Source organism: Pongo abelii, chromosome 1 (genome assembly GCF_028885655.2).
Source record: "Pongo abelii isolate AG06213 chromosome 1, NHGRI_mPonAbe1-v2.0_pri, whole genome shotgun sequence".
In the NCBI taxonomy this organism is placed as follows: Eukaryota; Metazoa; Chordata; class Mammalia; order Primates; family Hominidae; genus Pongo; species Pongo abelii.
In genome coordinates this window covers 142,261,158-142,274,162 of record NC_071985.2, presented here as the reverse complement: position 1 = coordinate 142,274,162, position 13,005 = coordinate 142,261,158, and the positions used below count along the sequence as shown (strand labels likewise).

General features: G+C 50.4%; 1 protein-coding gene and 1 long non-coding RNA gene across 2 annotated transcripts; one reads left to right on the top strand and one right to left on the bottom strand.

Moving 5' to 3' along the window:
- Positions 1–227: 227 nt before the first annotated feature.
- BARHL2 (BarH like homeobox 2) lies at positions 228–6,207 on the bottom strand. The gene is made up of 3 exons (XM_002810618.2): positions 5,274–6,207; positions 3,241–3,466; positions 228–1,337 (listed from the first exon to the last, which is right to left on the bottom strand). The coding sequence occupies exons 1-3, from the start codon at positions 5,896–5,898 to the stop codon at positions 1,025–1,027; spliced, it is 1,164 nt and encodes a 387-aa protein (XP_002810664.1). The 5' UTR covers positions 5,899–6,207; the 3' UTR covers positions 228–1,024.
- A 2,411-nt stretch (positions 6,208–8,618) lies between these two features.
- LOC129050090 (uncharacterized) lies at positions 8,619–10,085 on the top strand. Its single transcript, XR_008513551.1, has 2 exons — positions 8,619–8,883; positions 9,823–10,085. It is a non-coding gene; the product is annotated as an uncharacterized LOC129050090 (long non-coding RNA).
- Positions 10,086–13,005: the final 2,920 nt, after the last annotated feature.

Here is a 13,005-nt window from a genome sequence, read left to right as displayed (position 1 = left end):
GCTTTGAAACCATCCACTTAAAAAGAAAGGAACTCATACATATCAAATAATGGTTCCGAAGAGGCCAGCACGAAAAATGGAGCTGCTTTTATACAAGCCAACCCAACCTCTTGATGGATTTTGTAAATTCCTAATATTTCAGAAGAAATTTGTTGTTCTAAACCAAGTCAGCACTTCATCATAGTACATTCTGCTTTAGTAAAATCAGCTCCCTTGGATTTCATCACTTGTTAAAAAAAGATAAACTTTATTTTTGTAATTTTCAATCACAAAAAAATCTATATTTTTGTCTAAGCATTTATTTTACTGAATCGAAAAGACATGAAAAGAAAAATCATGTTTTTACTAACGTATATAAGTGACTCTTTTTGGACAACATATAATAAATATGATATATCACTTATCACTCAGTCTTTCAAATGTACATTTTTTTCATATTATGGAGCATGCCACTTTTCCAAAAGAAAAAAGGTCATGAGAAATCAGTGCAAAGTTCTCAGTTACCCTCCTCTTTTCTCTGGGGCAGACGGAATGTCCTCAGCAACGCCCTTTGCCTCAGCACTTGAGGCTGGCTGTCCATCTACAGTTCACTCTGCCTGTGCAGTTTCTGCTCCGTGCCCTTCTTTCTTCCCTCCTTAGCCCTCCCCCCTCCCTCCCTCCTGCTTGTCCCTAAAGTCATTTTTGAAAAAGAATTTGAGGTTTCTTTTGTTGATGTTTTCACTTACTGGTCGCACTCTGTGTGGGGTCAGCATTTTCGCCAGTCACACTGCTGTGGGGGAGCTTTCCAGCCCTGTTTCTAGGGGTGGGGAGATGGAGAGCAGAGGGGTGGGGAGATGGAGAGCAGAGGGCTGGCTCCTCTTTGGGGGTCCCCTGCCCACTGGTAAGCATCTTCCTCTCTTACTCCTCTGCCTTCCAGAGTCGGCTGCAAGGGAGGCCTAGTGGCCTGGAGCAGGGAGAGGAGGGGCAGCAGTCCGGGTTGGGCAGGGATATGGGGAAGGGATTGCAGTGCCTTCGCTGCATGTTTTCACCGGGGGTGTGGGGTGCCCGGGATGGGGCTGGACAATGGATTAAGGGCTGGCTGTCCCCCAGGCCCTAGGCCATGGATGAGCACGCGGGGCACCAGGGGCCGCTGCAGCTGGGGATGGGGTGCTGGAGGAGTCCGGTACATGCTGCTGTACATGGCAGCGGCAGCCGCCGCCGCCGTAGTGCTGTCCATGCTGCCCAGCAGGCTTGGGTGATAGAAATAAGGCGATGGAAACATCCTCTGCAGCGCGGAGTAGTTCCCTGCCTCGGCCAGCAACTCCAGGCCCACCGCTGTCTGCCGCTTCCACTTGGTCCTGAAAGAAAGCGGGTGTGCAGGCACCCAGCAGCTGTGGGCATGGTCCAGGCACCAAGACCCAGCCCCTTCTCTGGCCCCTTCCTGCCTCCTCCTTCATTCTCCCTGGGTGGCAGGAAGACTCAGAGACCTCTTCAAACCGGCAATGCACCACATCTCCTGCCCCCAGCCTTGCTCTCAGAAAGACCCAAACCCAAAGCCAGTTTTGTAAATTACACCTTCAGTGGCTGAGACCCTCACAAATGAAATCCTACAAGCCTTGCTTCCTTTTCCTAAACCTCTGCTCTGCTGTTGCCCCCCTTGTAGTTTGGCTACTTCTGGAGACTTTCCTTAGGGCCAAAGGAGACTTCCACAAGCAGTCACTTTCCTCCTTCCTTAGTTCCCCTTCCACATCCCCCCACTCCCAACAATCCCAAAGAGTCTGCTCTCAGCCCCTCTTCCTTCCCCCCTAGGCTGAGAGAGAAGAAACCATAAACAAAGGGATGCAGAGACTCCTAAGCCAGGGACCCCAGCCCCTCTCAGTCCCCAGGGCTGGGAGACATATTTCTCTCCTAAGCCTGACAGGACCTTACAGTGGGCAGGGGGCTTAAGGGGAGGATGGCAACAAGGTCTCAAAATGGAATTCATTTGAGGGAGGGTTCTCCCAAGGGCAAAGTACCTCCTGGCCATCTGAACAGGGGAAATGCATTTCAAGGTATTTCCTCCTCAGAGATAAAGTAACAATTAAAACCTGTGATCAGCTTTTCTCAGTCTCTTCCCTCCCCCACTGCACACCCTGCTAGGAAGAAGAGAGCAGGCGTTTGCTCAAATGCCTTATGAAGGAACGCAGGGCTGGTGGGCCATCCATACCCGGCAGCTCCAGCCAAATTAATAAACATGTCGCCCATTTTAAATTGGCTACAAATGACACTAATGTTTTCCGACAGAATTAGGGTGGCTGAAACCGTATGTAATGAGACAGAAAATTATGGTAAAGATGACAACTGGATGGGCATTTCCAACTGCACTTATGGACGATTAGAACACAAACGGGAGAAGAGGAGGGGGAGAGAAAATCGAGACAAGGAGATGAGCGCCAGGCTTGAAAACACAGCAAAACCTCTGCCTCAGATTGCCCAGGTTTCACTCTACACTTCGCGGCCCTGTGAGCACTACCAGCCACTTTTGCTTTCTTAATTTCCCTTCTAGAGAAGGAGCAGTGCCAGGCAGGCTCTGCAGCACTCTAGCTCCATGTTGAGACAGCAGAGGCAGCCAGTACAGGGGACAGACCCACACTCCCTCCTTCTCCTGTCCGGATGCTTGGCCAGCCGCCGACTCTACAGCCTGCGGCTACCAAACCTACTCTAACCCAGCTGGGCTCTCCTAGTCTCTGCAGCTACACTGACCAAGGCTTGGATCCTGCTTCTCCCAGCCGCCTCACAGGCCAAAGCAAGGACATTTACGCCGAGGCTGGTGGGACAGCTCTGTGGAGATAGCAATAGCTGGGCCAGGCCGTGTTGTCGGCTACAAACCTTTGGAACCAGCCTGGGGTGGGCCCAAGGGGGGCACCACGCAAGCTCTCTGGACCTAAGTGTCAGCTGCACAGATGTCTCAATTTGAGAAGGTGTGGCTTCATTGACTTGGGGATGAAGTGGGGGGAATTCCAGCGGCTCGGATTTCAGAGGAAAAGTAGCACCTGTTAAAGCACTTAAAAGTGCAAAATTGTCCAAATTCCAGCTACCCTTTCGTCCCTCTCACCTTGGGGGTGTGGCTCATCCCTGCCTCATCCTTAAAGCACCCAAGTGCCCACTCCAGGGTCACTCTCAGTCCTTAGAGTCTCTGGAAGCCAGGAGGGAAGAAAATTGGTATAATGATCATGACTTAAATGGCCAGACACCTTTGCTCCCCCAAACTGCCTCCCTTACCTGCGGTTCTGGTACCAGGTCTTGACTTGGGTGTCAGTGAGGTTGAGCGCTGCAGCCAGGTCCATGCGATCCTGCACGCTCAGGTACTTCTGCCGCTCAAAGCTACGCTCCAGTTGATTGAGCTGGTGGTCGGAAAAAGCTGTCCTTGCTTTTCGAGGCTTCTTGGCTCTCACAGGGGGACTCTCACGGCTACTCGTAATCTCCCGGTCTCCTTCCTCCTTTGTCCCTACCATAGAAACCCAGCCACAGTGGTAAGTTAGCCTGGAATGGGGAAGGACCGAGTGTCCTCCTGGCATACACTTCCACATTCCCAAGCCAACTACTGGCCTCGGGGGACTACACTCTGCCACCCCTAGAACACACACACACTCAGGCCTTAGCCTGTGTGGAGGAAGAGGATTGTTTTCAGACTGGAGAGTATGGGACCTTGTTTGGAGGTTCTAAAGGGGGTCTAAAAGGGTGTCTGATCTTCACATGGTTGGAAGTTAAAAAGTAAAAATTTTTTTAAATAAAACTTCTGAAAAGGGTTATTTTGTTATTGTTTCCTTGATTGAGAGAGATGCTGTCCCTTTTATTGTTTTCAGTATGACTTTGTTTCACTGATTTGGTGATTTTCAAAGGGTCCCTCTACTCTTTTGTTTGTTTGTTTTTGAGGAGGCAGCATCTTTTTCATTTTACTTTTTTCTGTTTTCTGAAAGTTATAGGTGTTTTACTTTTTCAGATGCACTTGGGAAATGTTGGAATCAAGCTTTCTGAAGTCACCTGCATCAGGTCTTTTAAAGCTTCACAAAGAATATGTCACCCAGACACCGAGTTGAGCTCAAAATCACTGAGCCCATCCAGGTGACAGCATGGAGATTTCCGGATTCTATTTGTCAACTTTGGTTTTTTACTGAAATGCTGGGAAATCGATATGTCAATCCCTCCCTGTTTGTACCCGTTTGTGCAGTGCTCCTTGATCTTCCCTGCAGGAAGAACAATAATCTCTCTAATTGACCCACTGGGGAGGTTGGTGCATAAAAAATCGCCAGACCAGACTGTACATCTGTTTTGGACACTATTATACTAATGCTATAATAGTAAAATGAGGAGCCAACATCCTACCTTCCACACAGTCAGTACATTTCTTTACCAGAAAAACAAGGATCAATAATAATAAACAATGTATCTGTAAAGGAAGAAAAAGCTCTCCTGGTATGTTAAAACTCTTGCCATGCAAAGACTACCACATTTACTTATGAAATTCTCTGAGGAGAAAATGGGAAAACGGAGTTGAAGGACAATTTCCATTGTCATCTTATTTTTTTTAACAAAAAAGAGATTAATCCAATTTCATAAGATTTTATTTTCATAAATGCCACCTCCTAAGTACTTGTAAGAGGCCAAAAATCTTTGTAGGATACAGATACTCAGTTGAGGCCATAAGGTAAGAAGGCTGCTTTTAAGAAACTGATTACAAATTTTTACGGGTTTCCCTACACTAACCACGATCTAATTTTTTTTAAAGTTGCTCTGTTCATGAACTCAGAAATTTTTCCTCCATTAAAACCGATGATTCCTGTGATGATGTTAAGAAAACAAAGTGGGGGGGGGGGGTGAAATCACTTGCACTAAAGAATAAACACCAGGTTGTGATCACACCCACGCTAGCTAAGTGGTTTCTCTCTCCCACCTCCCCCCATTCCCATTCCCAAAGTCTAGGCTAGAAAAACCCGAAGTCCATCCCTTTTATCAACGAAAAGTATTTCCTGACGGATGCCCTCCGCCGCCCCTCAACCCCCAATAGATTAAAATTAAATAAAACAAAGGAAGGAGCTGGATGGCCATGAAGGTTGTAGGGTAGAACAATAAACAGAACTTCGAAGAGTCCCCACATCGCACGCCCAGGCCGCCCTTCAGCTTGCAGTCTTTTGACCGTCGCCCGAGAAGCTCCTGGAATCGCTCCCCAGCAGAGATCTGCTGAAGGCTGAAGGGGAGATTGGGAACCAGGAGGACAAGCTAGACGGCCGAGAGCGCCGGGTGGCAGAACTCACCGTGGCATTTGATGTCGCTCTGGGAATCCTCCCGCTTGTCGAGTTTGGTTTTGCTGTCCTCCTGCTCGAGCTTTGGCCTGAAGCTCTCGTGCACTGCGTTGCTCTCCTGCTTCGGGGTGTGGTGGGGAGAGGATACACTGGTGCTGTAGGGTGCACATGCCGCCAGAGGTTTGCTGTCGCCCAAGATGTCCTTAATTAAAAAAGAAGACGTGGAAGTCCTGGGGGCCGAGGAGGCCGAGCCCAGCTGCTGGGCGGGAGGCGGCGGCTGCTGTGGCGGCGGCGGCGGCTGCTGTTGGGGCGAAGGCTGCAAACTTTGCGTCGGGGCCGCGGCCGGCGGCGGCGGCTGCTGGCTGTGGTGGAGGTGGTGATGATGCTGGGTCGCGTCTGCTACCAGATGCGGCTCCGGGGGCTCCATGGTGACTGAGATAGGAGAAGAAGGCGCCGTCCCTACAGTATCAATCTCCGAACAGGGAGATGGGGTGGCCTGACTTCTAAAATCCGCGGTCCTGGCCTCACCGAGCGGGCGGAAATCTCCATTCATCATGCCCGGGCTGCCTGAACTGGCACTGGACAAAATCGTGTCTATTCCAAAACTCGACCCGCTGGCCCCTTCCATTGTTGTCATTTCTACATGAGGTCCACGCCACTCCGCCGTTCAGCAGCCGCCCGGAACCAGCGAAGTAAGCTATCGATCGTAAAACAAAATAAACACCAAACAATGCTGCCGCCGCTTAAAAAAAAAAAAAAAAAAAAAAAAAAAAAATGGGGCGGGGAGAGAAGAAAGGGTAATTGGGAAGTGGCAATCTGTGGATACTTTCGACACAACTTTTTTTCTCTTATGCAAAAAATAGGGATAGGAAGAAAAAAGATTCGGGGGGCTGGGGGAGTTAAAAAAATTTCGGAGAAAGCTCGGAACTTGCGCTCCAGAACGACTGCGCACGTGGCGGCGGCGGTGGCGGCGCGGAGGACCCAGGCGAAGGCGAAGGCGCAGGCGGCGGGAAGCTACGCCGAAGCCGCCGCCGCCGCCGCCGCTGCCGCCGTTGCCGGGGTCTGCCCACTGCCTGGCACCGGGCGGCAGCGGTGGCGGCGGCGGACGCGGCAGGTGCAGCGACCGCGAAGCCCGGGCGGCCACGCGCCCTCAGAACTCCCCCGCGGCTCCCGAGGTGGCAGCCGTGCGCCACTCGGCAGCCTGGTAGCCGAGTTTCTGAACTTTCTTGGAAAGTTGCGGGACAGACACGGCCGCAGCGGCTGCGGCAACCCGAAGAGGAAGAGGAGGACGACAAGAAGGAGCAGGCACAGGCGGAGGAAGCGGCTGAGACGCGATGCCGGGCGACTCCGGACGCTGCCGGGCGCGTTCGCTTGTAATCCGGCTGCTCGCGGGCGGCGCCGACCCCCTCCCGTGACGTCACGGCCACTGCCGCCGCTCCCCGCGCCGCGCCGCGCCGCGCCGGGCCCGTGCCCCCGTCGCCGAGGCCGCGCATCCGGCCCCGCGCCCCTATTGGCCGCGCCCGCGCGAGGGAAGGACGCCGACGTGCCGGAAGCCAATAGGCGCAGCGCTCGCATACCCGTCAGCGGACTCGGCGCGGACTCGGCTCGGACTCCGCTGCTCTTTTGAGAACCCGCACATCCCTGCGCCAGTAGCCCTGAGCAGAACTCCGTCCGAGTCCAGTGGTCCCGGTGTCCACAATCACGAGTGCGGGGCAAAGGGAGAGGGGGGGAAGAGATCAGAGGGAGACCAGAGAAAGGGAACCAAAGGGGAGAAAGAAAAAAAAAAGTAGCAAGGATTTGCCCGTTTTCTTAAGTCAGAAGAGAGAGAGAAAAGAGGACGGGAAGGGACTTACCTTTAGGCTCCAGCGCGGCCGCCCTGGCAGCCTCCCCAAACGCGCGCGGGAATAGTCCGAAGACATTAAGAACGGAGGAAGGAGATCCCTGAAGGAATCCACAGAAAAGTGTGTCACTTCAGGCGCCGGAGCCTTGCATAAGCGGGCGGGTCGGCTCTGGGCTCTGATTTCTCCCCCAACGAACCCAGGCGCTCGGGCTCGGCCCGGCAGGCGGTGGATCCCTGAGAGGGACACAGCCGGGTCCGCGTCCACTAGGCACTCTCGGGGAGGACAAGGCCTGAGGCTCCAAGCTGGGGACCCAGCCTGGTCTCCAGTGAGAGCCCGTGCTGGAAAAAATGCCTGGCCAGACGCTTTCTCCCGAACGGGGGAGCTAATGCCCGAGGCGTTCTCTGGTGGCGGGGGCAGCCACGGTTCACTGCGGTGTCGGGCGGGCGCGGGACTCAGGACCCATAGCGGCTGGTCTGCAGCCCGCGCCCCTGCCGCGCCCCGCGGCAGTCGGTCCACCCCTGTCCCCCGGCCCCTTTCGGCGAGCGCTCATTTGGAAAGGAAACAGTCACTGCGGATCCACTTGGGACCCGGAGCATGACTGTGACGCCTCGTTGGAGTGTATCAACTTGCATTATTTTCTCTAGGACGTCTCCAACCTGTCTCTTGTTGAATGTCAGAGTAATGGGAAGTGCCAGTGACAAGACGCCGTATTACTCCTGATTAAGTGCCGTGTCAACCTAATTAGCAGAGTAATTATAAGGTGTTAATGATTCAAAGTTCTTTGAGTTACATTTTACTCCAAATTACCATTTTAAGAACCCTGTGAATCTGCGAGGCGGGCATCGCTTCCGTGACTAGGTCTGGAATGATGTTCGAGTGGCCTTTAATGTCTCCAAAGGCTGGGCCGAAATCTGGGGTTTAGTTGCAGTTCTGGAGGTCGCTTTCTGGGCCACAGCTTTTATCTGTTGAGGACGAAAGGAGGGGTGTCGGGGAGGCAAATGACCTCCTGGGACAAGTTCTTGCCTTTCGGTCGGAACTGCTTCTGTGTGAGCCCTGGGTCCAGAAGGGGGTAGCTGGGCGACTCATCCTGCCTGCGTTTTCCTAGGGAAATCGGTGTGTTTGACCCAGAAAAAAAAAAGCACTACTTGGAGGGTGGGTTGAGTTGTTTCTCATCGTCTTAGTGCCATTTTTCCTAGGGCTGTTCCGAGAGAACAGCGGGGATTGAAGGGACGGAGGCGAGGAGATGCACAATCCGGGCAGCTCTCGCTCTTCTCGGAAGGCGAAGGGAGTTTGGCGGAGAAGACGGGGTTGGTGAGCCGAGGCGGGGACTCCGGACGTGCTCCATCCCCGCAGAGGCCGACAGTGGCCAGAGGGGTGCGGGGAGGCCCTCGGGAACGGGTGACTGGGCCCCGCCGGGTGGGGTCGGGCCACTCTAGGCTGGAGCGGGGTTGGATCAAACGCCTTTGGCGCGGGAGCTGAGTGCTGGCCCGGGAGACCCTCCGGAGAGCTCGCGGGCTCGGTCTCGGCCTTCGGCCGCGGTTACCGAACCACAGACGGTAGACTTGCGGAGGTGGCTTATCCGAGGCCTCAGGGCCCGGCGCTGCACAGCTTCGCAGCCTAAATATCCCGCGCCTCTGTCACAGTTGACCGCTGTGGGGAGGACGGGAAGGGCCCTATGGCTGCCCGAGACTGCAGGGGGACCCTACCTACTCTTCTTTCTTCAAATATCGATTAGGGTTCTTCCCATTCCAACATCATCATCCACCAACTTCCCGAATGTGGTGCGTTTTCTCCTAGCCCTGGGGGGTTCCAACTCGAACTCCCCTCGCTGCGTATTCAGGGTGGGAAGTGGGGAGGGGGAGAAAACAAATTTAAAATCCAGGACTGACGGCACTGCACAAATCAATTATTCTCGACCTTGATAAATAATTCATTTAAGCCTGTTTTTGTTTTGTTCCGACGCCTAAAATGACTCAAGAGCTCAAAAGGCTGATCGCACAGCTTGTGTTGGGCGGTTCGACAGGGTTTTTTTGCTTGGAATAATTCACAGCATTGGCAGGGGAGACGATGGAGATATGACCCTACAAAAAAAAAATGAAATCTGAAAAGAAAAGGAGAGAGAAAAGTGGAAGTGTTGGGGACAGGGGAGTGCGTGTTTTGTGACAACTCTAAAGCGAAGCAAAAGGGAACCCAGTAGGCCCCACTTTGTGAATGTCTCAGATCATATTTTCTTAAGAAAAGGTCAATATAGAAGAGTTCTCTGAGTGGGTGTTAGATCAGCTTCCAGGAGCAATGATGGTAAGGGGAAAACACGACCTTGACTTTTATCAAGGCTGCTATGTTAGTAGTGGCCTGAAGATTCACAAAATAGACTTGAAGACCAAATTGCAAACTTAATGAAAAAATTTTTTTCAGAGCTGGACTTTTGTTTAACTTTTCTCAGTTCTTTTTTCTCCAGACATATTCCTCTCTTGCATTTTTTTCCTGAAAGTATATAATGTATACATCCAAGAAGTCATGCATTTTCTGGCAAACATAGTTCACTTTTCATTTTTAAAAATCACAATTCAAAAACACAACAGGGTGCAGATATATCATGTTTCTAAACGAAAGAAAATGCTTTAACTGGATTTAATCTTAGATTTTCCCACTGGATTTAAAATACAAATAAATAGAGTCTCTAAACTGACATGAGTTTAAATATAATCATTCACTTTCAGGCCCTCATTTCCTTAGAAGAAGGAGAAGGGGAAGAGAAAAAAAGAAACTTGCTTAATTTTTGGAAGATTTTGGAATTTTGGCCTAGAAAGCAGTTATTGCCAACTGTGGGTAACAGAGAACAAACTTTTCCTTCCCGGCTCTGAAGGACACATCACTGCCGATCAGCATCAAAGATGCTCCTTTCCCACCTCAGAGTATGATTCAAACACTTCAATATTTAACAAATTTTGTTCCTAAATAAACTCTCTACGATCCACTTTCACCATCTAGATTTAGTATTTGAGATTGTGTTTAAACTAGAGCATTCAGTTTTTTAAAAATGAAACTTAACTTTGAAGAAATTCACTCACACATTACGATGAACGTGGAGCTGGCGTTTCTTCCCATCATATTTAATTTGAACGTTTCTAAGGGTCCACATGATGACAATGCCGTGAGGGGAATGAGGTGCAAAGACGCTTCCCTCCACTGGGCGGCGCCAAGAGCTCCGAACCGAGGGAGCTGCTATTGTTTCTTTCTATAAAAGATGCAAGATGCACAAATGAGCTCTCCACCTTCTAAGGCTGGCTCCCTGACGATTGTCTGACCTCTCGCCATTTCAAAGCTACAGAAACGTCGGAAGTTTCCTTTCTTTTTTTTTTTTTTTCAATTTATCAATATCTTTTCAACTACTTAAGAATTTGATACATATTTGCTTAGAAAAAATAATACATTAAAGAGAAATATCCCGGCAGCTCTGCTGACCAAAAAGAAAACAGAGAGGGAAAGATATGAAAAGAACATAACTGAGTCCCTTAAATAGACTGAAACTGGGAGAGTGGAGTTGGGAGCAGATGGAGAAAGATAAAATGAAAAAAAAATAAGGTAACTGAAAAGTATGTTAACAGAAACAAGTTAAAATGATAACCTGTGTAATTACTAATTGTTCTAGGGGAATGAAAGTTTTGAGAGATAGTTCTGATATCATAATGCAATTTGCAAGAGCTATAAGCCTTCACCAAATTTTAAAGATGAGCAGTTTGGAAGGAACCTAGTGAAGTTGGCTCTCCTTGGGAGTCAGATGTGTGTTGTACAGAGGCAAACCACAGGAAGGTAAGCAGAAATGTAGAGGACAGAAAGCTGGAGAAGAGAGTTTTCATCTCATTTTACCACTTTATGTGTTTGTGGGCAAGGCACTTAACCTTTTGATTACCAAATTCCTCCTCCACTAAAGAGGAGTCTAGTTCTTGCTTAGAATAGGGTGAGTGTAATGACCAAATAAGACATTCTATGTAAAAGCTCTTTACAAAATGTAAAGCAGCATTTGCTAAATACTATACACAAAAGTGGCAATGATCTCTAGCATAAGCAACACCCAGTAGCTATATTTGTTTTCACTTCTTCCTTCCCTCATTCATTTTGTTCATTCACTCAATCGATAAACATTATGGAATGTTCATTCTATGCCAGGTGCTTGAGACTGGGACACCAACTCACCTCAGGTTTGACAAGAACTTGTGCTGGAAAACTGTCATAAATACAATGATACAAATTAGAACCTGCTACAGTGGGAGTGAGAAAGAGAGTGGGGAGTCTTACATTGGCACAAGTTGGGGGAACAGTAAAGGTTTCTAAAGGAAATGAAGTGTGTGTTCAGTCATGAGTGCATCTCAAGCAGTGGGATGTCGAGGGATTTCTATGGTAGCTGAGGGTAATAATGGTGCAAAAATGTCCATGAATTGTTCAAAATTTTAATCTCCTGACTGTAGGGCTGGGCTGCAATCTGTAGACATATGTTGGCTCTAGGGGGTCTCTTCTGAGTCCAGCAGGAAGAGACAAAATACTCTTTGACACTTTGGAGGGAAAAGGAACTAACTGCACATGTTTACAGGCCTGGGCAGCAGCATATACAGCCGGTCACACAGTCTTAGATTTGATCCCAAGAGGTGATCCAGTCCCCTCAAGGACTGTATCCTCTTTTCCCCACCCGCACTCTTGCTTCCTTTCTTCTTTCTAGATTTTCAAATCATGGACGGTTTGGTGACCTTAGCAGGCCCAGAAAGAGGGCTCCTCCAATTCAGGTGTAGAGATTGAGAAGGTGACAAGGTGAAGGCAATTCAAGTAAGAGCCGAGGGGGACATGGGGAAGGATTTTGTTTCACCCCTCCTAAGCTGAACCATTGTCCATTGAAGGCCGGCTCCTGGAGAAATTAAAGGGCCCCTGTGTGACACAGCCATGTCATACATAAACAGAACTCTGAAGCCTATCAACTCCTGAGGCTAAGTAAGAGGGAATGTAGGGGCCAAGGCAGAAGAGAAACCAAAGCCTCAGAGCGCTGAGCAAAGATGCCAATCAGAGAAAGAGAAATTCATTTGCGATGTTAATTAACAAGCGGCTAATTAAAACGGCACTTTGAGTGCTAATCAATCGCCTTATTAAGTTAGAGCCATCACTGGAACAAATTGAAAGCTCCCCGCCCCGTTTTCTGCCTTTGGTGCAGGCGGGGCCGCGTTCCCAGATACCGTTCGAGGCATTGGGGCGCGGAGGTTGGGCGCAGCCTCGGTCAGCTTTCTCAGTCTCTCCCAGGTCTACAGAATACGCCACTGGACAAGTGCCTAAGCAGCGACTTCTGGTCCAGACACACCGCCCGGGGAGTAAGTAGTTGCGTAAGAACTACTCATTCAGCAGCAGCTAACACCGACGTTTCCTCCTAGAAAGAGCTCCCGCAAAGCGCGGGGATGTGACCTGTGAGCCCCCAGCAGGGGTAGGAGACAGTTCAGCCCGAGAGGGGGCGCTCTAGGGCCTGGATCCTGCATCCCTATTTCCCGGAACACACCCAACGCCTCATTCTGAAAACCCTGCTTAGACCCTGGCCCTGGTGCAGCTCAGCAACCAGGAAAGAGCTGGACCTGCCTTCAGGCAGCAAGAACAGGACTGCCAGCCTCCTGTGGCTCTGTCTCCCGGGGCTCTATGAGAAGGGGATGGGGATGCAAGGAGGGAAGAGTGAGGTGGTGTGCTGGGCGTCGGGGACGAGGGCGCACGCCAGCCAAGACGTGCCTCCCACCCAGCCCACGCGCGCTTCCCCACCCCCCTGGCCCTCCAAAATCGGTAAGAGAATTAAGATTTCGAATCCCTATTTTGAGGAGCCTTCCGCATTTCCTAATTGTTAAATTCCTGCTTTTCACCAAATTCCCGGGGGAGAA